The sequence below is a fragment of the Schistocerca nitens genome, chromosome 1 (genome assembly GCF_023898315.1).
Source record: "Schistocerca nitens isolate TAMUIC-IGC-003100 chromosome 1, iqSchNite1.1, whole genome shotgun sequence".
NCBI classification, from domain to species: domain Eukaryota; kingdom Metazoa; phylum Arthropoda; class Insecta; order Orthoptera; family Acrididae; genus Schistocerca; species Schistocerca nitens.
Genome location: NC_064614.1, coordinates 657,890,821 through 657,915,527, shown reverse-complemented (window position 1 = coordinate 657,915,527; position 24,707 = coordinate 657,890,821). Strand labels below are relative to the sequence as shown.

General features: G+C 39.8%; 1 protein-coding gene across 2 annotated transcripts in view; it reads left to right on the top strand.

Annotated features, from left to right (window-relative positions):
* Window positions 1–22,783, top strand: part of LOC126258921 (zinc finger protein ZFP2-like) — a 78,680-nt gene extending 55,897 nt beyond the window's left edge. Inside the window, exon 5 of one of the 2 annotated variants that reach the window (XM_049955681.1) lies at window positions 21,539–22,783. In XM_049955681.1, the coding sequence (XP_049811638.1) occupies window positions 21,539–22,736 (1,198 nt within the window). In that variant the 3' untranslated portion in view covers window positions 22,737–22,783. Of the gene's footprint in view, window positions 1–14,541; window positions 16,215–21,538 lie in introns of those variants that run through there. The other variant, XM_049955680.1, reaches the window with a different exon arrangement.
* The last annotated feature ends 1,924 nt before the right edge of the window (window positions 22,784–24,707 follow it).

The following is a 24,707-nucleotide window of genomic DNA, read 5'->3' as shown; positions in this document are numbered from 1 at the left end:
AGGGGATACCATTCTCACTTTTAACAAAAAGGTGAAAGATCTGGGCCTCACTTTTGATGAGAAGCTAACATGGCTACCACATCTTAAATGACTGAAACTGGTATGTCTCAAGGTCTGAAACATCATTAAATGCATTAGTCATAGGTCCTGAGAAGCTAACAGGAACATCTGCTGTAACTTCAGAAGGCCTTTGTACGACCATGGATTGAATACAGATGTTGGGTTAATGGCTCAGCAAGTCCTCCGTACCTCAGAATGCTTCACATTGTTCAGCCCAAGAGTATTAGGCTGTCAACAAGGACCTATTGCTACCCCATGTGCAGAGGTTGATTAGCTTCCTCTGTCTATTTGATGTGTTCTTCTCATGATACACCAAGCCTATAGGGCTTTCTTTGTCTGTTCCTACATCACCAGCATCCAGCTACATTGCACAGCTTGCCACTGGAATGGCTATTCAGTTACCGACAGTGGCAACAAGGCTGTTTGTGATACTTGCAAGGGATAGCCTAGAGCTACTATAAGTGTGAGGGGGGGGGGGGGGGGGCATTAAATTCCAAAGCCAGAGGTGGAGTAGGGCATCCTGCTGGCTACTAAAAAGGACCAGATTACTTTTAGAATTGACTAAGGAAAATCAAACTTAATGAGAATTTACCATGCGACTTGGATTTCATAACTGTTTACGCAAATGGATCAAAGCAGGGAAATTTTATTGATTGCTCTGTTGTGTTCCCTTACTTTGTCCTCATGATAGGGCTCTCAGAGCAGTTTTCAGTTTCTTGCACAGAGTCGTTTGCTATACTGAGGGCAGTGGATTAGATGAGACAGTGTCTTGACAAGAAATTCCTCATCTGCCCAGAATCTCATAGTGCTCTTCTCACTGTTAGTCAGATGTACCCAGCAGACTGGATTGTACAAGAAATGCAGGATGCTCTCCTTCTCTTGCAAAGGCAGGGCAAGGAACTAATTTTCTGCTGGGTTCCAGGGCAAGTAGAGATTCAAGAAAACAAATTCGATGTGTAGCTGCCAAGGAGGCTTGCTCCCTTCCACTTTCTGCTCGATGTTCAGCCCCCTGCAGGCTGTCACCTGTTTTGTGTCCAAGAAGACCATTTGTTGGAGGGAGATTCAGTAGCTGGAAGTGTGTAACAATGAACTATTCTGTCAAACCTGCAGTGCAGCCGTGGCTTATCTCCTTCCAACTGCAACAGGCTAAAGAAGTAGCCTTTATGCGGCTTAGAGTGAGACATTGCCCACTAACACAAGGCTGCCTCTTATGTCACTAGTATCCCTTGATGTGACACAGATGTGGGACACAGCTATCAGTACGTCATATTTTAATTGAATGTGTTTTATATGACAACTGGAGATTTGATATGGATCTCCCACAGAACCTACCTCTATTTTAACTGATAACTAGGAGAGTGTAGTTTCTGTTTTAAGATTTTATGTGATGTCCAGAATTCTTCCAACCAACATATTGGGTATGAGATTTTAATTACTTTTTAATAGATTTTTCACCACGGTCTTCCACATATCACTCATGCATGGGCACTGATGACTTCGCTGTGTAGTGGCCACCACCACCACCACCACCACCACCACCTCTATTAAGGGAGCTACTTTGCCCACATCTGGGTGTGGAGGCCAATTCTATGAGCAGATTGAAGGGGTGGTGATTGTTAGCCCCTTATCTCCAGTAGTTACAAATTTGTTTATGGAGAAATTACAGGATGAGGGCATGACAACTGCTGCCTTCCAGTCAGTGTGTTTCTTCAGGTTTGTTAATAACACATTCGTCATCTGGCCACACAGCTGGAGAAGTGGGGACAAGTTCCTGGAGCATCTGAATTCTAGACATCCCAACTTTAAGTTTATTAGACTAGAGAGTGATACACAGCTCCAGTTTCTGAATGTTCTGATGAAGAGGAAGGCAGATGACACATTCAGCCACAGTGCATACAGGAAAGCAACACACACTGACTTACATTTACTCACTGACAGCCGCTACCATCCACCACAGAAAAATGGGTTGCTCAGAATACTTGTTCACAGATCCAAGATACCCTCCAACCCAGACAGCTAGACAATGGACTGGGAACATCTACGACAAGTGTTCACAGATAATGGTTATTCAACCAGGGACATCTACAAAGCGTTACATACCACCATACTACCTGACATAATGGAACAGGAACAAAAAGAAGACACCGGGGAAGTAGAATTTCTACTGTATGCAGTGCTTATTTCTCCTAAGATCAGCAGAATCCTGAAGAAACAAATAATCAAAAGCATGTTCTGCCTACCCAGAAACATCAGGCCACTCCTTGGAACTGTCAAGGATGATCTGGCATTAAGAAAACCTGGTGTTTACCATATACCTTGTGAATTTGGTGTGCCTTACATTGGTCAAACCACCAGAAGAGTGGACAAAAGATGTAAAGAACACCAAATATATACCAGGATACAACAAGCCACTAAATCAGCTATAGCAGAACATTGCCTGGAACTTGAACACCCCATGAATTGTGACAAAACCAGGATCATTGCTCAAACCCTCTGGACTCTGGGATAGTGTCATCACTGAATCTATTAACATCTGTATAGCAGAGAACGTCATGTACCTTGAAGCGGGATACCAGCTCAGTATGGCATGGAATCTGGATTTGGAACTACTACAGAAACACTCAAAAAAAGTTTCATTCTCTGGTACTGAACCACAGGTGACTGGGGGTATAATTAACAGGAACAGACCTCATATGGAGCACAGGCAGCAACTACCTCCTAGGAAGACAGCCACAGCGATCACGGATAAGATATGGATCAACATCAACCACTTGAAACCTCAGATACTGGACAACATGGAAGCAGACAGAATAGGGAACACGAGATGGCGGCTTTCACCATAAGTGATTGCTGCAATGTGTGTTGACATAATATGCAACTCCAACAGCAGCATGATGCTACAGGAAGCACATATCAAAAGTGTGTACAGAATTCAGAATGGCAGGAAGATGACATGCCACAAGAGAGAGCCACAGAGGTCACAAACAGCATAAGGAAGGTTCACAGCATATGATAGAGCTAGTAATGTGCCTGACAGGTGCAGACCTACTACAGAACGCCATGGGATGACTGCCACCACAGAAGACAGGTGTGACGGAGAAGAAGGAATGCCTGCAGATGGATACCATCCTAATACTAACCACAGCAGATGTGGACGGCATAGTGAACACCAAGCTCCGCCCAGCTATGAATATGGGACCCGGTCAGCAAAGCATCCAGTTTCAGAAAACTAATGAAGACATCAAGCTACAGTGTTAAAAGATGATGTTGGGAAGGGCTAACGGCAGTTCACCTGATTCTACAAGATGAAGGAATATATGCTGAGTACAAAGCAGGCTTTAGAGATGACAGAACAATAATTGTATTTGTTGCCTTGAACAGATAATTGAGAATATATTGAGGACAGCCTCTTCCTTTGGTGTTTTTCTATGTAGAAATATTAAACGGTAGAGTACCTTTAACCAATCTGTGAAAGAATTTAAAATCATCAGAAAGTAAACCCAGTTCAAAGATTACAAAAAAGTTCTATATCTAAAATAAAAATGGCCAAGCATTTATCACCTGCATTTCAAGGATTACATCTGGAATGTTTTTTAATCCATATTTCATAAAATATACACGGAAGAAACTCTACAGCATTTGAAGGAAATTGTAAAAAATATGGCAGTGCTATTAAATGAAAGTGGAGTGTACTTATTCAAATTTGCAGATAACTCACTGATTTTACCCCAAGACTGTAAGCAATAGAGTGTATGACTAAAAAAATTAATATAAGAGTATAAAATGTAAGTCTCAATGTAAACATCAGTAAAATGACACATTTGGTAATTGGCGGAAGGTACTTTATTTGCCTCTGAGGGGGGAACATCATTCAGCCGCAAGAGTAGCACAGTGGTTAGCATAGCGGCTTCACAATTTTGCACCCCTTGTTTGAAACCCAATTATTATTTTTGTTTTTCGTTTAGCTACCCTGTCCGTAGAAGATTGCTGCATGAATGTTTTCCAGTCTATATTCAAATAAGGTGGTTCTTATTCATCTTCTAATGGTGTACCTGGTGAATGAATTAAAAAAGAAAAGAAAAATTAATGAAAAATTACTTGAAATTGTTTTCAGTGAAATTCCTGTAGTGTATCTTGCTTCTTAATCAATTACAAGCACCAGTTTTCAGAAAAGTGACCCTTTATGTGTGTTTTACTGTGAAATTATTGCCATCATATGAAATATTCAGCAATTTTAACATTTCTTTCCCAAATGTGATTTGTACAAAGAGAAACCTGCCTTTGTGTGATGCTCGTGGTGTTCTGTATTTCTATGTGTCAAATGTTTCTATAATTGATATAATCCAAGGGAACGCACCAAATCTTCCTGAAGAATAAAAATAGGAATGTAATATAATGACAGTATTATAAAAAGGATAGACTGCTACTCTCTACATAGTGGAGATGTTGGGTCATAGACAGGCACAACAAAAAGACTACTAAACACATAAGCTTCCAACCAGAGGGCCTTCTTCTGAAATAGATTACACACACACACACACACACACACACACACACACACACACACACACACACACATCCAAACTTATATTAAGTGATCAAAAGTATCTAGACACCCCCAAAAACATACTTTTTCATATTAAGTGCATTGCGCTGCCACCTACTGCCAGGTACTCCGTATCAGCAACCTCATTACTCAGTAGACATTGTGAGTGAGCAGAATGGGGCATTCTGTGGAACTCACGGACTGCAAACGTGGTCAGGTTATTGGGTGTCACTTGTGTCATACGTCTGTACGTGAGATTTCCACACTCCTATACCTCCATAGGTCCACTGTTTCTGATGTGATAGTGAAGTGGAAACATGAAGGGACACGCTCAGCACAAAAGCATACAGGCTGACCTCGTCTGTTGACTGACAGAGACCGCTGGCAGTTGAGGAGGGTCGTAATGTGTAATAGGCAGACATCTATCCACACCATCTCACAGGAATTCCAAACTGCATCAGGATCCATTGCAAGTACTATGACAGTTAGGCACGAGGTGAGAAAACTTGAATTTCATGGTGAGCAGCTGCTCATAAGCCACACATCATGCTGGTAAATGCCGAATGATGCCTTGCTTGATGTAAGGAGCATAAACATTGGATGACTGAACAGTGGAAAAAATATTGTGTCAAGTGACAAATCATAGTACACAATGTGGCACTCTGATGGCAGAGTGTGTGTGTGTGGCGAATGCCTGGTGAACGTCATCTGCCAGCGTGTGTAATGCCAGCAGTAAATTTTGGAGGCGGTGGTGTTATGGTATGGTAGTGTTTTTCATGGAGGGGGCTTGTACCTATTGTTGTTTTGCATGGCATTATCACAGCACAGGCCTACATTGACGTTTTAAGCACCTTCTTGCTTCCCACTGTTGAAGAGCAATTCGGGGATCGCGATTGCATCTTTCAACACGATCGAGTGCCTGTTCATAATGAACGGCCTATGGTGGAATAGTTACACAATAATAACATCCCTGTAATGGACTGGCCTGCACAGAGTCCTGACTTGAATCCTATAGAACACTTTCGGGATGTTTTGGAATGCTGACTTCGTGTCATGCCTCACTGACTGACATCGCTGTCCTCAGTGTAGTGCTCCATGAAGAATGGGCTGTTATTCCCCAAGATACCTTGCAGCACCTGATTGAATGCACACCTGTGAGAGTGGAAGCTGTCATCAAGGCTAAGGGTGGGTCAACACCATATTGAATTCCAGCATTAACAATGGAGGGCACCACAAACTTGTAAGTAATTTTCAGCCAGATGTCTGGATACCTCGATCACATAGTGTAGCTCTCACACACTTGACCACTGTCTCTGGCTGCTGCGACCAGACTGCAAGCAATTATGGATGAAGGGAGAAGTGATCCGGGTGATGGTGGTAAGGAGGAGGTTGGGATGGGGAGGGGAGGTAGAGCAGGATATGTGTGGGGGACAGTAAAGTGCTGTTTGTTGGAGCATTTTGGGATGAGGTGGAGAGAGGGTAGGGCAGCTAGGTGCAGTCAGGAGGTTAGATGGGGGGCAGGGTGGAGGTGTAAAAGGAGATAAATAAAAAGACTGTGGCTGTGCTTGTGGAACAGAAGGGCTGTGGAGTGGGAACAGGAGTGGATAGGTGGGTGAAGAACAATGGCTAACGAAGGGTGAGGCCAGGAGTTAAGGGAACTTAAGATAAATTGCAGGGAGGGATACCACCTGTCCAGTTTAGAAAAGCTGGTGTTGTTAGGAAGGACCCAGGGGCACAGGCTGTAAAGCAGTCATTAAAATGAAGAAGGGTCAGGATCCGGGGTTATGTAGGGATGGACGAGCATATTGCATAGGTTGGGTGGGTGGTGGAATATCACTATGGAAGGGGTCAGGAAAATAACGGGTAGGACATTTCTCATTTCAGGACATGACCTGATCCTCCTCCAACCCAACAAGTGACCTTCCTCAATGTTGACCTCCGCCTCAAAGATGGCTACATCATTACCTCCTCTGTCTGCGGCTCTTGGTCTAGTGGCTAGCATTGCTGCATCTAGATCACAGGGTCCAGGATTCGATTCCCGGCCGGGTTGGGGATTTTCTCTGCCCAGGGACTGGGTGTTTGTGTTGTCCTACATCTACATCTACATCTACATCTACATGATTACTCTGCAATTCATATTTAAGTGCTTGGCAGAGGGTTCATCGAACCACAATCGTACTATATCTCTACCATTCCACTCCCGAACAGTGTGCGGGAAAAACGAACACCTAAACCTTTCTGTTCGAGCTCTGATTTCTCTTCATTTATTTTGTTGATCATTCCTACCTATGTAGGTTGGGCTCAACAAAATATTTTCGCATTCGGAAGAGAAAGTTGGTGACTGAAATTTTGTAAATAGATCTCGCCGCAACGAAAAACATCTTTGCTTTAATGACTTCCATCCCAATTCGTGTATCATATCTGCCACACTCTCTCCCCTATCACTTGACAATACAAAACGAGCTGCCCTTTTTTGCACCCTTTCGATGTCCTCCGTCAATCCCACCTGGTAAGGATCCCACACCGTGCAGCAATATTCTAACAGAGGACGAACGAGTGTAGTGTAAGCTGTCTCTTTAGTGGACTTGTTGCATCTTCTAAGTGTCCTGCCAATGAAATGCAACCTCTGGCTCACCTTCCCCACAATATTATCTGTGTGGTCTTTCCAACTGAAGTTGTTCGTAATTTTAACACCCAGGTACTTAGTTGAATTGACAGCCTTGAGAATTGTACTATTTATCGAGTAATCGAATTCCAACGGATTTCTTTTGGAACTCATGTGGATCACCTCACACTTTTCATTATTTAGCGTCACCTGCCACACCATACAGCAATCTTTTCTAAATCGCTTTGCAACTGATACTGGTCTTCAGATGACCTTACTAGATGGTAAATTACAGCATCATCTGCGAACAACCTAAGAGAACTGCTCAGATTGTCACCCAGGTCATTTATATAGATCAGGAACAGCAGAGGTCCCAGGACGCTTCCCTCAGGAACACCTGATATCACTTCGGTTTTACTCGATGATTTGCCGTCTATTACTACGAACTGCGACCTTCCTGACAGGAAATAACGAATCCAGTCGCACAACTGAGACGATACCCCATAGGCCCGCAGCTTGATTAGATGTTGCTTGTGAGGAACGGTGTCAAAAGCTTTCCAGAAATCTAGAAATACGGAATCAACTTGAGATCCCCTGTCGATAGCAGCCATTACTTCGTGCGAATAAAGAGCTAGCTGCGTTGCACAAGAACGATGTTTTCTGAAACCATGCTGATTACGTATCAATAGATCATTCCCTTCGAGGTGATTCATAATGTTTGAATACAGTATATGCTCCAAAACCCTACTGCAAACCGACGTCAATGATATAGGTCTGTAGTTAGATGGATTACTCCTGCTAACCTTCTTAAACACTGGTGCAAGCTGCGCAATTTTCCAATCTGTAGGCACAGATCTATCGGTGAGCGAGCGGTTGTGTATGAGTGCTAAGTAGGGAGCTATTGTATCAGCGTAATCTGAAAGGAACCTAATCGGTATACAATCTAGACCTGAAGACTTACCCGTATCAAGCGATTTGAGTTGCTTCACAACCCCTAAGGTATCTACTTCTAAGAAACTCATGCTAGCAGCTGTTCGTGTTTCAAATTCTGGAATATTCCATCCATCTTCCCTGGTGAAGGAATTTCGGAAAACTGCGTTCAATAACTCCGCTTTAGCGGCACAGTCGTCGGTAACAGTACCATCGGCACTGCGCAGCGAAGGTATTGACTGCGTCTTGCCACTTGTGTACTTTACATACGACCAGAATTTCTTCGGATTTTCTACCAAATTTCAAGACAATGTTTCGTTGTGGAACCTATTAAAGGCATCTCGCATTGAGGTCCGTGCCAAATTTCGCACGTCTGTAAATTTTAGCCAATCTTTGGGATTTCGCGTTCTTCTGAACTTCGCATGCTTTTTCTGTTGCCTCTGCAATAGCGTTTGGACCTGTTTTGTGTACCATGGGGGATCAGTTCCATCTCTTACCAATTTATGAGGTATGAATCTCTCAATTGCTGTTGCTACTATATCTTTGAATTTGTGCCACATCTCGTCTACATTTGCATAGTCATCATCATTCGTGACAGTGGCTAGATTGCACTGTGGAAACAAGTTGGATTGTGTAAAAATTGGCTTTGTAGGGGTGCCCCATAAACCAAATATCATCATCATCTCATCATTACCTCCATCCACATCAAACCTACCACCCACCAGTAATAACTCTATGTCGACATCTGCCATCCATTTCATACCAAGAATTCCCTTCCATACAGCCCAGCCACACATGGCCGTCACATTTGCAGTGGTGAGCAGTCCCTCTTGAAACATATCAAGGGTCTCAGTCTTGTACAGAAACAGATCTCCCATGCCTTCTCTCACCAGACACCCACTGCCTCTCAAAATCCCACTGTCCAGACACTGAGGAGCATACCTGTCGTGACTTGGTACCACCCAGGCCTGAAACAACTTATTCACATTCTCCATCAATGTTTCGACCACCCCTCATCGTGCCCTGAAATGAGGAATGTTGTTCCCCACTACCCTCCCCACCGCTCCCAAAGTGGTATTCTACCACCCACCAAACCTTCCCAATATCCTCATCTGTCCCTACACAACCCCTGCACCCAACCCCTAGCCTCTTGGCTCATATTCCTCTAATAGACCTAAAGCAAGACCAGCCCCTTACATCCTCCCACAACCACTTACTCCAGTCTGGCCCAAGCATCCCCTATCCCATCAAAGAGAGGGCTACCTGTGAAACCAGTCATGTGATCTACAAGCTAAGCTGCAACCACTGTGCTGTGTTCTATGTCTGTGTTTTATGTGGGGATGACAACCAACAAGCTGTCTGTCCGCATAAATGGCCACTGACAAACTGTGACCCAGAAATAGCTGGACCACCCAGCTGCTGAGCACACTGCCCATCTCAATATTCTTCATTTTAATGACTGACTGATAGGAAGGATCCAGATGGCAGAGGCTGTGAAGCCTAATAGACATAGATGCAAGACCAACCCCTTACATCCTCCCACAACCACCTACTCCAGTCTGGCCCAAGCATCACCTATTTCATCAAAAAGAGGGCTACCTGTGAAACCAGTCATGTGATCTATCCCATCAACACCAGTTTTCTCTATTGTGCTGGTGAAAACTCCCACTGCAATTTATCCTTCGTTCCTGTAACCCTCCTGGCCTCAACCTTCATTAGTCATTGTCCTTCACCCACCTATCCCTTCCCTGTTCCTACTCCACAGCCTTCTGTTCCACAAGCACACTTTTTACTTCTCTCCTTTTCTGCTCCCCCTGTCCACTCCATCTAATCTCCTGACTGCACATAGCTGATTACCCTCTTTCCACTCATCCCTGTATGCTCCCACTAACAGCACTTTACTGTCCCCCACTCATACTCTGCTCTCCCTCCCCCTCCCTGCCTCAGTCTCCTTCTTACTCCCACCATTCAGACTGCTTCTCCCATCATGCGCAGTTGCTCACAGTCTGGCCTCAGCAGCCACAGACAGTGGTCATGTGTGTGAGCTGTGTTTTCGTGAATGTGTCTGTATGTTGTCTATTTTAGAAGAAGGCTTTCTGGCTGAAAGCATACATGTTTAATAGTCTTTTCGTTGTGTCTGTCTACAATTCATTTCCACTATATAGTGAGTAGCAGTCTATTCTTTTCACAGTATTTTCATTATTCTGTCCTAGAATATAAGAATTAAGAATAGGTATAAGAATGAATTACAAGAATATAAGAATTTAAAAAGATTGTAAGGCCTGAAAATATGATACACACACGTATTATATAATAAATGTATGACACTTGTTGTGAAACCCAGTTATAATTTTAAAATCAGTATAATGCCCTTGTAACCCGTAACTTGATAGGAAAACATTCATGTAGTAATTTTCTGTGGACATCAGTACATAAACAGTAAAATAAAATAAAAACAGTAATTGGGTTTTGAACATGGCACACAAATATGAGAAGCTGTGATGCTAGCCACTGTGCCACCAGTTGAACTGAGTTTATTGACCGCTAAGAGAGATCTAAATTACATTGTAAACTTCGACAGTTGTTTTCTCAGAAATAGTCAATTATCAATGGATAAGCTGAAACAAATGTTCATTTATTTTGTCTACTCTTCCACTGAGTGAAGTTTCGGGGAAACTGGGTTATGGCACCAGCCATGTTATCCTCATTAGTAGCATAAGTGCATATGTTTCAGGAGTCTGAACAATTAAATAGTAATTAAGTTCAGAATTATAGCTGCAGAGATGGATTTAGCAAGAAATTCAGCAGTGAAATAAACAAATGCGAAAATAAGACATGAAGTAATAAGAGATACAGTGAATGTTAAAAGTTCAGTTATTAATTTTATTCAACAGTAACAGCTAAAATGGTATGGGTGTGTTAAAATAATGCAATAAGAAATGCTTCCAAAATATGTTCTGAACTGGATACCAAATGGAAGAAGAAAATACTTATTCAGGGTACTGTCATTAATGACCAAACTTTGTTCAAATCGAATGTTAAGTACTTGCTGTTATAATTATCTCTATGATGTCCAGGTTGCTTTGGAACTTACATGTGCATTAAAACCAATAACAAATGTACCTAGTGTTAAAATTTTTTGTTCAGTGTACAACATTACTGGCAATACTTCCCATGCAAAATGTAAATCATACACTTTCCTACCATCTTTCTTCCATCTTACATCAAACAAAATAGTTGGCATTATGTACCAAATAACTTGTTGGAGGGCCAGCATTAATTATCAGCTGATGTACAAAGATTATTCATTTTATTATCCATTGATGAACAAGGGAGAGTGCTGAATGTCCAGTGTCAGTTATACTGTCAATGTGTGGCAGGCTACAAATTAATGTGCTCAATGAAATAACAGTGCGAACATGAGGGCAGATTTCATTGAATTCGTGGGGTTTGTGACTTTTGATTCCAATCTCATAGAGTATCATTTGTGAACTCTCAGCCCAGTAGAAATTTTGTTTCTTACACTCAGATGGACTTCAACCCATCCTCTTCACTTCACGACTCCCTGTGCCTCACTGAACACGGCATTGTTCTTCATCTCACTTGAGTTTTTATCCTTCTCTCAACATGAGGGTTATTATAGTTCTCCATCTTACTCTGGTATTGCCTGAAGTGATTTATGGAAACTTACAACAATATTGCTGAAACATGGAGTAACTGTAAGTCTCAAATTATTTAATTAGAAAATAAACCACAGGAAGAAAATAATATATTTTGTTAGAAGTAATGATTGACTATAGTACAACAAACAACTTATGGAAATGCAGTCTTCCAGAAGACATTTGAACAAAATAGAAGTAATCATGCTTGATATATATTCTTTTTGATGATTTCATTAAGTTTACTGCTGAGTATAAAACAAATGTAATATATGAACTTGAGCTTTTCTGCTTACTTGTTGTTTTGTGATAAAAATAGTGGCAACTAAAACTGTATAAGATTGTGTTCTTTAGTAGACAACTCTCCGAATCACCTTGATGTTATTGTACAGTTATTTGAGTGTGTGAATGCCACGTTACTAGTTAACCGTGATAGGCAGTCTGCTTGAAGAACCTACAAACTGTAGGAATCCTGTTGGCACATTGCCTATCATAGCTAACTACTAGAGTGGTACCTGTGCACTCAAATAACTGGACACTGATGTCGAGTCGATACCTGTTCTGATCTCTTCATGTTTATTGTTATTGTAAAAAGAGAATTCTTCCAATTATAGTGATAGTAAGGCAGAATTAATATTTTCAACATCTCACCAAGCCTGGTAGCTTCCAAACCACTCAACTTTGCTACTATTCAGTATTATTCCTAAATTAGTTACATTCTGCCAAGACTTTTTATACCAAATTTACAACCATATACTGTTACTGGCTTTTGATAGCTGGGAGTAGAAGTAGACCCAGTTTTGGAAAAGTAAAAGTGGAAGAAAAAGGGATTGATGGCTTTACATTTGGGTGACAGAATATTCACTGTATGAGGACTATCCAGGAAGTAGATTACATTTTCACCTGCAGCAACAATGGGTATGGCTGGTACTGTTGTGTCATCTGAACTTTTGTCCACGAAGTTGGCTTCCAGCCATACCAGTGAGACATTCATGTCTTTTCATGTTATTTTGTAGTAGAAGTTTTATACGTGTGCCTTATTTGAAAATTGTGAAGTGTGGTCGGTAATAAGGTTTTTGTTACCAAAAATCCATAAACTAATTGAAATTTATTGGAAACTGTGTGAAGTGCACAGAAACAGTGTAATCATTGAAGATGAAGTGTACCAATGGTGCATTAGGTTTAAAAGTGGCCAAACTAATATTCACAATGAAGAGCAAGATGGATGACCAACCATTGTGACTAATGAACTGCTTGCAAAAGTCAATGGAAGATTCAAGAAAACCACCACTTAATAATGAGAGAGATCTCATTTGGTTTTCCTCAAATTTCACAACATTTGTTGCATAAAATTGTTGTACAGAAGCTAGACTATCAAAATATTTGAGCAAGATGGGTACGAAAAATTTTGACAGAAAACCACAAGAACCAACACATGGCCATGTCACTGACATTTGTGGATTCTTATAAAAAGATTGTGACTCATTACTTGACTGAGTCATAACTACAGACAAAAGTTGAGTCAAACAAGTGAACTGCACACCAGATTTCAATCTGTGGAGTGGAAGCACACAAAAACCCCCCAAAAATTAGAAAATTCTTGCAAACACTGTCTCCAAGAAAGATTATGATGACTGCTTTTTTGAGACAGGTAAGATGTGCTTCCTGTTGATTTTCTTGAGTGTGGCACAATAAAAAGCTCTGTGAGGTATTGTAAAGCTTTGGAAAACTTAAGAAGAGTGATTCAGAATAAGCAAAAAGTTAAACTCAAAAATTATGTTCTTGCACAACCATGCTTGACAACACAAGGCAAATCATGCTCGAGAAGTATTCAGTGCTTTTAAGTGGGATATATTTCCTCATCTGCCATACGGTCTGGATCTTGCACCCAGTGTCTACCATCTGTTTCCAACGATGAAGACCTGGCTTGCAACACAGTGCTTTGGTGATGAGATGGAACTGCGGAAGGGCTTCTCTAACTGGTTGAAGTCTCAAACCAACGAGTTGAAATTTCATGCAGCTGAATTTTATGACAAAGGAATATCAAACCTTGTTCACTGCAGTGAAAAGTGCCTAAATTCGTGTGGAGATATCGTAAAAGTTAGTATTTAAGTGTCACAATTTTTTTCCTGTGCTTAGTTATACCAAAGTGTAATCTATTTTCTGAATAGCTCTCATATTTTGCTTCTTATAATAATAGTTATGTATGATATATGAAGGAGAGGGATAAGAAGCATAAATGACTTGAGGATGACAGATTGACAAGGCAATTGATAGAAAACAAGAAAGAAAGTTACAAGTGATGTCTTATGTTTCTTGTCCAGACAGATAAATGCTGTTGTTCGGGCAGTGAGTTCTCAGTGACAGTTGCTGGCATAATTTAGACTCTCTTGAGCCTCAAAGAAGAATCCATGTTTTAACCCTCAGAGACTGAGCGTTTAAAGGAATTTGGGCCCATTTCATTCAACTTTTCTGATAGATAGAGAGTGGTTTTTTCTGAATGAACAGTAGCAACATGAGTGGTGGTGAGTGAGTACCTTAATAATTTGCTTCAGTTAGATCTACTGATGATCTCAGTGTGTGTGTGTGTGTGTGTGTGTGTGAACAATGTGCTCATAAAGTATGATTTGCAGGCAGATAATAAAAGATGGTGACATTTAATGTAACATATACGAAGTTAAAATTTTGTGCATTAGGTGATTTACCACCATTGTAACAGCACTGCACACCTTGTGTTGCAGGTCAAGAGAACTGAAGATACCAACTGTTGATGAATCTGCAGTAATCAAACGAGAGGGAAAGGATAATGCAGCTGCTCAGTTAACTGTAGGAGAAAGTTCAGTGGTATCAGATACTAATGGAATACTTATTTATTCAATCTATGTTGCAACAGAAGGTGGAGAAGACGAATACTATCTATGTGATGTTACTGGGGAGAAAGGAGATATACACATCACAGAAAATGCAACATTGGCTAGAAAATGTGATGGAATAAATGTACTAGATAAAGTACTAACAGAAAATGGTACAGTGGCTACAGATGACACTGCCATGAGTGATCACAACTACATAAAATCAGATTATGTGGTTCAACAGAGTACCAGTGAAGAAAATAGAGAAAGAGAAGTAGTGAGTCAACCCCTCTTTATTTTCAAATGTGTTAAAAGTCAACTTGGTAAAAGTGGTAGAAAGTGTCATTCAAAGTTAGTTCAAGTAAGGAAAATTATTTCTTGTCCACACTGTGGAAAACAATTCAGAAATGAGGCTGTGTTTCTGACTCACATGAGAATTCACACTGGTGTTACTCCATTTTACTGTAGATATTGTGGGAAAAGCTTTCGGTTGTCACTGTCACTTAGAAAACACATGGACTCTTGTAAAAATATGGGGAAAGGGCCATTTTCTCATCCGCTTACTTTAACAAACAACCGTTTTGTGTGTACACTTTGCAGAAAAAATTACAAGTTGAAGTCAAGTCTTAAGCAGCATATGAGAAGTCATTTTGGTACATTGAAAGCAAAACTAAAATGTGAAATTTGTGAAATGAAATTTTGTCGCAAGGCAGAACTTCTAGAACACAAGCGGCAGCATCCAGAATCCCCACCCAATATTTGTGAAATTTGTGGTAAGCTCTTTTTGCACGAGAAAGATCTAAGTGAACACCATATCAGCCATAGTGAAGATCGACCGTTTGAATGCTCTCTTTGTGGCACCTGTTATAAACGAAAATCACATTTGTCTCGTCATTTGAGTAAAGGCTGTTCCCAAAAGCCTAACAAAAGGAGAACTCATGTGAAAAAACTAGGTAAAGAATTTATATGTGGTGTTTGTTTCAAAGTGTGCAAAAGCCAAAAGCTCTTGCTGCTGCATAATATAAGTCACACAGGTGAAAAGAGATGGCAATGCTCCCAGTGTGAGAAAAGATTTGCCCAGTCAGGGGCCCTACACCGACATATTCGTACTATTCATGGTGGTGTAAGGGATTTTATTTGTAAAGTGTGCCATCGAAGCTTCACTGCAAAAGCCACCCTCCTGAATCATTCTCGAATTCATACAGGTGAGAAGCCATTCCTTTGTCAGTACTGCCCAAAGACATTTCGGACACAACAACAACATAGGCTTCATCAAGTTGTCCATACAGATGCCCGGCCACATTCGTGTACCTATTGTTCAAAAACTTTCCGGCGCAGGCCTCATCTTGTGGTACATATACGTACTCATACTGGAGAGAAACCTTATCCATGTCCAGAGTGTGGGAAAGCATTTGCTCAGAAGAACGACATGACAAAACATCTCAATACTCACAAGAAGTTTCAGTGAGGGACTTTGAAAATATATAAAAAACTATATCAATTTAATAAATATTGTAATCCCTTAGAATCAGACACAATAAAGAACAAATGTGAACAATAAATGTGCAGACTGTTTATTTACCACAATTTTCATAATATGTAATAATACAGAATGACTTCTAGAATAGAATAAAATATACAGTCATACTCATTAATATGTAAATAATACAAGGGCTGGATTATTAATAATTGATACATGGTTGTATTTTTGTTCTTACATATGTTGCACTAAAATATTTGTTATAAGTGGAGATCTGCAAAGTGTGTACAGTATTCAAACACCACCTAATATGGATGAGCAGTTAGGCAATGTTGTTTTTTAGATTTCTGTACTGAATGAATTTCTCATTGCAAGATTTGGTTGCCTTTTTTGATTGAATAAAATTTTGTTACATCCTGTATTATCTTCAGCGTGAAAATTATAACTGGTTAATGACTCATAACTGGAGTTCACAGTTGTGTAAAATCCTTTAGAGGTCATCATGGTCAATAAATAATTTTATAGGCAAAGGTTATCATCATGCCTTTTGAAGAATTAGAGTTACATTTACTAGTGAGCTTTCGACTTTTGTGACAACCAGAAGAAGAACAGTGATGAAGGATTTCAGTTCGAGTGCTTTTGTTGCATCTAAATGTGATTTATAACAAAAATAACAATTAAAAGAGTCTCATAGTAGCAATAATGAACTATATTTGATATTTAAAATCAACAAGATGAGTTTTCTCAGACATGGGGAGGGTGCAGATGATCAAAAATTTCTTAATAAGTTGAAACACAGCAAAAAAGTTCAAGACACATGTGAAAGACATTCCTATTGTATTCACAGGGCATTATGTATGCATCTTTGGAAACTTGTGAAGTGATGTATGCCAAAAGTTGGTATCTATCCTTACAGTAGTTGTATTAGCAATCGCTGCTTTGTTCGAGAAATTTTACTAGCTTGTCATAATGGTGACTACAGTATCACAGGGATGGGATGTTGCCACGCTTTGTATTGTGAATCAACATGACAATGAGTTAAGGATGGGCAAGACATTGTGATACCAATGCATTTTATTGCAAGTATATTGGTTATGCTAAATGCATGAAACACACTGTCTCCAGTGTTGGTTGGCTACCAGTTTTTCAAGTGCCTCTGCAGCCAGAGTGAACCAGGAGTATCTCATTCCAGAGAGAACTGTTGCTGCCATGATTAACTTTATATCATTCTGGCAAATCACTCACCAATTGAGTGTTGGACAACCACATCCAGCGAGCAGCCTGTACGAAACAGACACTGCTATCGGCAGCTTCAAATATTTAAAAAACCATAGGCTGATGACCCTGGTAGAATACATATCGATAACTGGGATCAAATACAGGACAAAGCAGCCAAATGAGAAGATTTAAAAAATCACACAAACTGGAGATTTAAATTTTTTGCATGAATCGAGTGTACATGGGTGTGGAAATTAATAGTTTATGTTGAAAGTTATCAAACTTTGAGTGTGGTATCACTCATATTGCATACTTGGTTTTGCACATATTACCAGAGTCTGGGGATGAATCCACCCATGATGTTCCATAGTTTTCTGCTGGAATGTTGTTTGTTTCTTGGTGATTTGACCCTTTTGTATTGTCTCTGGTTCTTGCATGGTTTTCCTGGAAAACTCTCAACTTGATGTAACCGCAAAAAAAACTTCTGGAGCCAATAAACCTGACAAATTGAGAGGCCATGGAATATCACCATTTCTGCTGACGAGATAAGCAGGAAACGCAAGTCTACTTGCCCCATCCTACTGGAAAAATATTTCTTCATTTGGATCACAGGCATCAAGTTCAGCAAAAAAAAAAAAGTTACGAATGTGTCAGCTGAGTGTTTACAATTTGCCATTATCATGTTCAAATTCAAAAGTCAGGTCTAATTATTGCCCAAGATCACATTGTGTACCAAACCATTACTTTTCCTGAATGGAGAGCGGTTTCATGGAGATGGTGTGGATTTTAATTGGGCCAGTATCAAAAAGTTGAAAGTGAGCTTTGACCGTCATCAATATGTTGTGTTCTACCTTCATTTTCTCCAGTAACATTTATCATCACTTGGCAAAAGCATAAGTGGCTACTGTAATTTTGAGGTTGGAGGACCTACACTTCTTGCATCTTGTATGGATGGTAGTGCAGATAGTTCTTCACTAATCACTAATTGATTTCTGAGACCAAGTTCTGTGCTGTGCTGTATAGCTGATTTTCATGGACATCTTTGTAAAGCTTGATACGTATGATCAATTTCTGTAGGATCTGGCTTGTTTTTACACTACCACCTCTCTTCTTTGTAGTGCTACTAGCAGCTTAAAAATTTTTCAACCAAAGATTGACAGCATTGGAAGGTGGCATGGGATCCCATGGGGTTAAATTAAACTTTTGATGGAAAGAATGTCAAGCTTCAACAAAATTATCGTAATTTTTGTAATACACCTGTACAGTAAATGAACATTGCACATTAGACCAATGCTCCATGGCTACTGAAACTTCTACCTGTCTACAGGCCCAAGGTCAGTCCCCCACTCCCATAACCCCCACCACAGCAGCCAGTCAGTCCTCAAATCTTCCCATTTGATTACCTCACCCTGTGCATTGAAAACAACATGAGTTAGTGAATCTCTCTTGACAATAGCACACAATTCAGGCAGGTTGTGGAGCATTCCCACGTGAAGGATGATTTCATGAGATGAAATGAGGTCATTGATGTATTTTCCTTTGTTTCTCAGCAGGTAATTAAATAGGAACCTATTGACAAATTACATTCAACTAGGTGACTGCGTACAACACTTCACAGTGTGTTTTCAGTAAGGCAATGCACCACTCATCATTTCTGAATTGCGACAGAATTATCTGAACAATATTCCATGGACATGAAGGTGCTTGTACCCAAGTGATTGAAGAATGTATCTTGTAAAATGCAAAGAAAGTGTATATTGTCAAACAAACATGTCCTCCATTATCAGGTTTAATGGCTTGTTATTGAATGTTTATAAAATGTAGTGTTGCTTCGGATTCAGCCCTGTCTAGAGCTTGCAGTATGTTGTTTCCAGAAATAAACTTCGAAAGGCTGCAGTTCCTTGATAGTGTTAGTATGTTTTGTGCTGTGTTATATTAATCTCATACAAGACAACATTCCCCCCATACAAGACAAAAGTCCCACTATTTCATATTTGTAACAAATGACAGTATACATCTTCCCCTACCCCATGCCAATTTAGGTATAATTCAAAGAGCAGAATGGGGTCAGAATGTTAAAAGTGTGCTCTCTCTCTCTCACTCTCTCTCTCTCTCTCACTCTCTCTCTCTCTCTCTCTCTCTCTCTCTCTCTCTCTCTCTCTCTTCCCCCCCCTCCCTCTCCCTCCCTCCCCTCCCCCTCCATGTGTGCCCCCCCCCCACACACACACACAGAGAGAGAGAGTGAGAGAGAGAGAGAGAGAGAGAGAGAGAGCCTGGGGGGGGGGGGAGGACACAGGGGAGAGCTGAGTACAGTCTGTCAAAGACAGTATGAGGGAAAGGGAGCTGCTGAGGATGGGTAGTAAGAATGGAAGATGTGCTGGAGAGGAAGTTCCCTCCTGCACAGTTCAGAGGATCTGATGCTTAGGGAATGATCCAAAGGTACATGTATTGGTGTTACAGTGTGTAACATTTACAGCATCTGTGTGGTAAAATGTTTGTGGCTAACCACAGTGGCCAATCATGCATTATTAGTTGTCACTCGAACTTAACAACAATAGTGGAACATAGCTGATGCGTGATGGCGAACAAACAACTTTACCTCTGATTGGATAGGAAATGCCTTATAATGGCTGTAGCAGGAGATAATAGGTAAAAGTATGTGACAGGTTTGGGACCTGGACCATCCACAGAGGAGACATGTAAGATGGAGTATTTGAATCAGGGGTGGCATAGAGTACAGGAAGAGACAGTTGAAACCCTAACAAAGGTTTAGTTTTAGTTTTTCAATGCCTTGCTAATATTTGTTGATAAAGTGCTGGGTCACTGTGGTGACAGATTTGTCAATATCATACGAGAAATGGTGCAGTAGGTCTGGATCTGTTATTTTGGCAGCCTTTGAACACTCTGGTAAGTTTATCCATATACTTGTATAATTAAAACAGTGGAAAATCCAAGATGAAGTAATTGCGATAATGACATATTATGAAAAGGATAGATTACTACAAACCATATGGAAGAGATGTTGATTTGCAGACAGGCACAACAAAAAGACTGATAGATTTGAGCTTTCTGCCAAAAGGCCTTCTTCTAAAGTAGGGAACACACACAAATTTGCTCACACTGAGGCCTCAGTGGTCAGAGGCAGTCGTTACATGTGTGAGTTGCCCTTGTGTGAATATGTGTGAGTGTGTTTCCCACTTTGTAAGGCCTTTTGGCAGAAAGCTGCTCCAGTCTATAGCAGTCTTTTTGTTGTGGCTTTCTGCAACCCAACAGTTCCTGTATAAAGTGAGTAGCAATCTATTCTTTCTGTTGTAATGACTGCCATATTATTGGGCAGTGACTTTTTGACATGGATTCAGGGACTGTGTCAAAGTGGAGGTGCTGTTATTTGGTGGTATGTCTGATGTGGGCAGAGGTTTCCCTTGAGACATCGGAGAGGGAGATATCGACATCCTCATTGTTTTCCATTAAACAAGGCACTTTCCTGACCATTACTGTACTCATTTCTTATTTTGCCACTTACACTGCAGTCATGATACTAAATATGCTCTGTTGTTATACACCTGATGACGATATTTGTTTGAACTGTACTGCCTCTGAAGACTGTCGTTACCGTAATTTTAATGATTGAAATTTTAAAATTGTAGTTGAAGTTTTTGCAGCAAGGCTTGCTAGTATGAGTTGGTCGTGTCTAGAAGGTATCAATAATTCGTGCTTTTTATTATTAAAGTTGGCGTATTCTAACTTCCTGACATACATTTCTATTTTTACACAACGTGACAAGTTATCTGAAATTTGCATGAAGTCTCTCAAATGAACTAACAACGTCTGAGGTATCCTATAACCACACCTGTTTATTCCTCCCTGTTTTCTTTATTTTTGTATGTACAATATGCACTAGTTTCCATGTTTCATCAATTTTTACTTTAGCGTGTTCAACTATGTGAGGTTTTAAGAATGCTTATGCAATATTTGTTTTATTTGAAAATGTTCATTGAAACTTGAAGCACTTAAAAGTTAAAAAAAACTAAGGTGTCTGACTAACTTCCAAGAGTTCATATTGTCAGTTACATTACAACTCCAGATTTGTTTCTGACTCCAAGGCATGATACCACATATTCGTATGAATCTTGTGGTGAAGAAAATTACAATGTTATTGTAATATTTTTTGTGTAATTTATCTTACAGGTGCAACACTTACTGTCCAGACAGTCATTCTTTTGAAGTGAGAGGAACAAATGTGATTAGTGATACGTTCAAGAAGAGGTCAAATATTGAAAATGAAAACAAAATTGCACTTGAAGGTAATGTGTGCCTCAGGAGACCTATTGAAAAAGACAATGTTAAATCATATATTATGCAGAAGTCCTGTCACGGCAGAATAGAAAATACCACTGATATTATAAGTGAAACAAATAATGGTTATGAATGCCAGACGAGAAATGATGCAGTTCAAAATACAGGAAGCACTGTAGCTGCCACTGATTTTAACAAAATAAATACCTCAAACTCTGACTGCCCTGAAATGGAGATGGACATTCAGCAAACAATAACAGAAGATTCTAGAGACAAAGAAATGCTTAATTTGTGCAACTCTGAGCATAATAAGATAGTAGAATCCAAGAAACAAAGGAAATGTGACAAAGGAGAGAGCCCAGACCTGGGAGCACCTCTGAACTTACAGTCTGATGCTGAAGAAGATATTTTAAATCAAAATGGTGCAGCAACAAAACAAAATCCAATTATGGGCTTAATAGAAAGACATGATGTGAAGAAGAAAGATAAAAAGTCCTTTCGTTGCAGTGACTGTGAAAAAGTGTTTTTCCAAAAAGATAGTTTCCTACGGCATTTGCGAATTCATACTGATGAGCGCCCTTTTACATGTCACATTTGTGGGAAAGGTTTCCGTGATTCAGGAGGCTTGACTCGTCATCTTAGAGATGTCCATGCACGTGTCAAGAACTTCAAGTGTGATATTTGTGGTACTTTGTTTGCTGCTAAAGCAACTTGTGATGACCACAGACGAACTCACACTGGGGAACGTCCATTTATTTGTGCTATATGTGGTAAACGCTTTAGTTCTAAAGCATCTCATTATATGCATGCCAAAACGCATACTGATATCTTTCCATATAATTGTAATTTCTGTGAAAGACATTTTAGAAGACGTCAGGAGTTACTCGTGCACAAAATGACACACACAGGTGAGCGTCCCTGTGCATGTGATATTTGTGGTAGAGAATTCCGTGTGTCTGGAGAGCTGCAGAGGCATAAATTCGTGCATTCAAAGGATAAGCCATATTGCTGTTCAGTCTGTGGTATGTCTTTCAGACAGAAACGCTATCTTGTCAATCATTTCAAAAAGCAACATAAGGCTCAGTCATAATGTACTAGATTTTTATTGTGTGTGTATAACAGATGAAAATTGTTTTTACATGTTATTAAAATGCAAACTATACTTATTAAAGGAGATTTATGTTAAAAAATTGTATTAACTAAGGAACATAATACGTTTCATAAACAAAGATATTTTGCTGAGCAATATTTGTAAAAAAAAAAAAGGGGGGGGGGAGTGTGAGTGATATGATAGAACAAGTAATAGAGATGATATTCCATAATTTATTATTAAAATCTTCACATAAGAGAACAAAATCAACATGGTCTCTGGTAAGTTTCTAGCTGTTCATCACACAGTGTATGTTGGTGATATAATTGAGGAAGGCATGCAACAGTTATATCTTTATATTATTGGTTTCTATCACAGATGGGCATTGTCAGATCTAAAAATGAAAAATAAAAGACTCAGCCTCTTTCTAGTTCATACATTACTAGTAACTTAAGAGGTAGTTCTGCTAGATGTTATTTGTCAACATCAAGAAAATAAAACAGTTTTATTAGAACCATTTGGAAGTGGCTATAAACTAATAGAAAAAAGTCACTCAGCATGTGCTAAAATGTGTTATGCAAAGTGAGCAACCTTATTGAAAGTCATATTTTCTACACGTTTTTTTAAAGATGTTGATGTGAGTACATCTAGAACCCTTCTCACGTTCATGAAAATACATAGTAAGCTGTTTCATGAATATGAAAAACAGCAGATCAAAATTTTTACTCAGTTGCTAAATCAAGTACTTTCTTATAATATAGGTCCACAATTTCTATAATTTTTAAAGATGAGATCACTTAACACAATTACATTTCAGTTTTTATAAGTATAATAACATTCAAAACTGATTAAGTACTTACATGGGCTGTTTTTAATCAGAACTCGAGCTTTAATTCTGCAACAAAGTGTGCACTGCTTTTTAAATTTCTTGTTTGATTAAACCAAAGAGCCAGGCCATAACTCAGATCCAGAATCATACATTTTCCATGCAATAATCATACTGACAGAGCTATCCAGGCACAGTAGGAAAAACCAGAGCACATCCTGCAACATGTTTAAAGAATCAATATGAAATTAACCCCTTGTCTTTTCTAAGTCATTCCTCCTTTCTGCTTGGAGTGCAAGCCCAGTGAGGTATGCAGCAGATCTGTGAAGTCTAACAGGTAGGAAAGAGATTTTTGACAAAATTGAAACTGTGAAGAGAGGCCACAAAACATACTCAGATAAAGCCTGTTTGCAGGAGGCAAGTTCAAATCCTGGTCTGGCATGCTGTTTTTGATCAGTTAGGCATCACTTTATATAATTTCCCAGTCTGAATGGTTATATTGTTGATTAGATGAATCATTATTTGCTAGAACAATAGTATTGCTGCAAGCTTCACTGCGTTCAGTGAGGTATAAAACTTTGCATTGCTGGCTGACATGCTTTAGGTTGCCACTTCAGTCCCACCATCAGGAGTTATTTGTTGTTTAGTCTTTATCATTTCTGGAAGTTTCTTGAAATTTCTCATGTTTGTAGTTTTTGCATAATGTTTGTACAAACAACAGCACTCTCCCTCCAGGAGTTCAGTTCTGTCTGTGTGGTACTGTTCACAATGAATATGCTTTCAGTGCTAAGTGGTGTATTTCACTGATGACTCTGGTATCGGAATTGAACTTGATTGTGGCTATGATGTGACATTGTGTGGTGGATACATCAGGTATTTCAAAACACCTACATCACCATGACTCCAAATAGACCACATAAAAGCCATCACTTACACAGACTGGGACCAGAATACAAGCAATACATTGTTTCCTAGGTCCATATATATTCAGAAAATCAGTAGATCGCCAGGCAGCAGCAAGTCAACAACACATTAGACTTCCTTCAGTGTTTTCAGAGACGCTGGTCAGGACTTCACAAAATGGCTGAAATAATTTGACTGAGTCACCAAATACAACAAGTGGAATGATATGACATGTTGTTAGC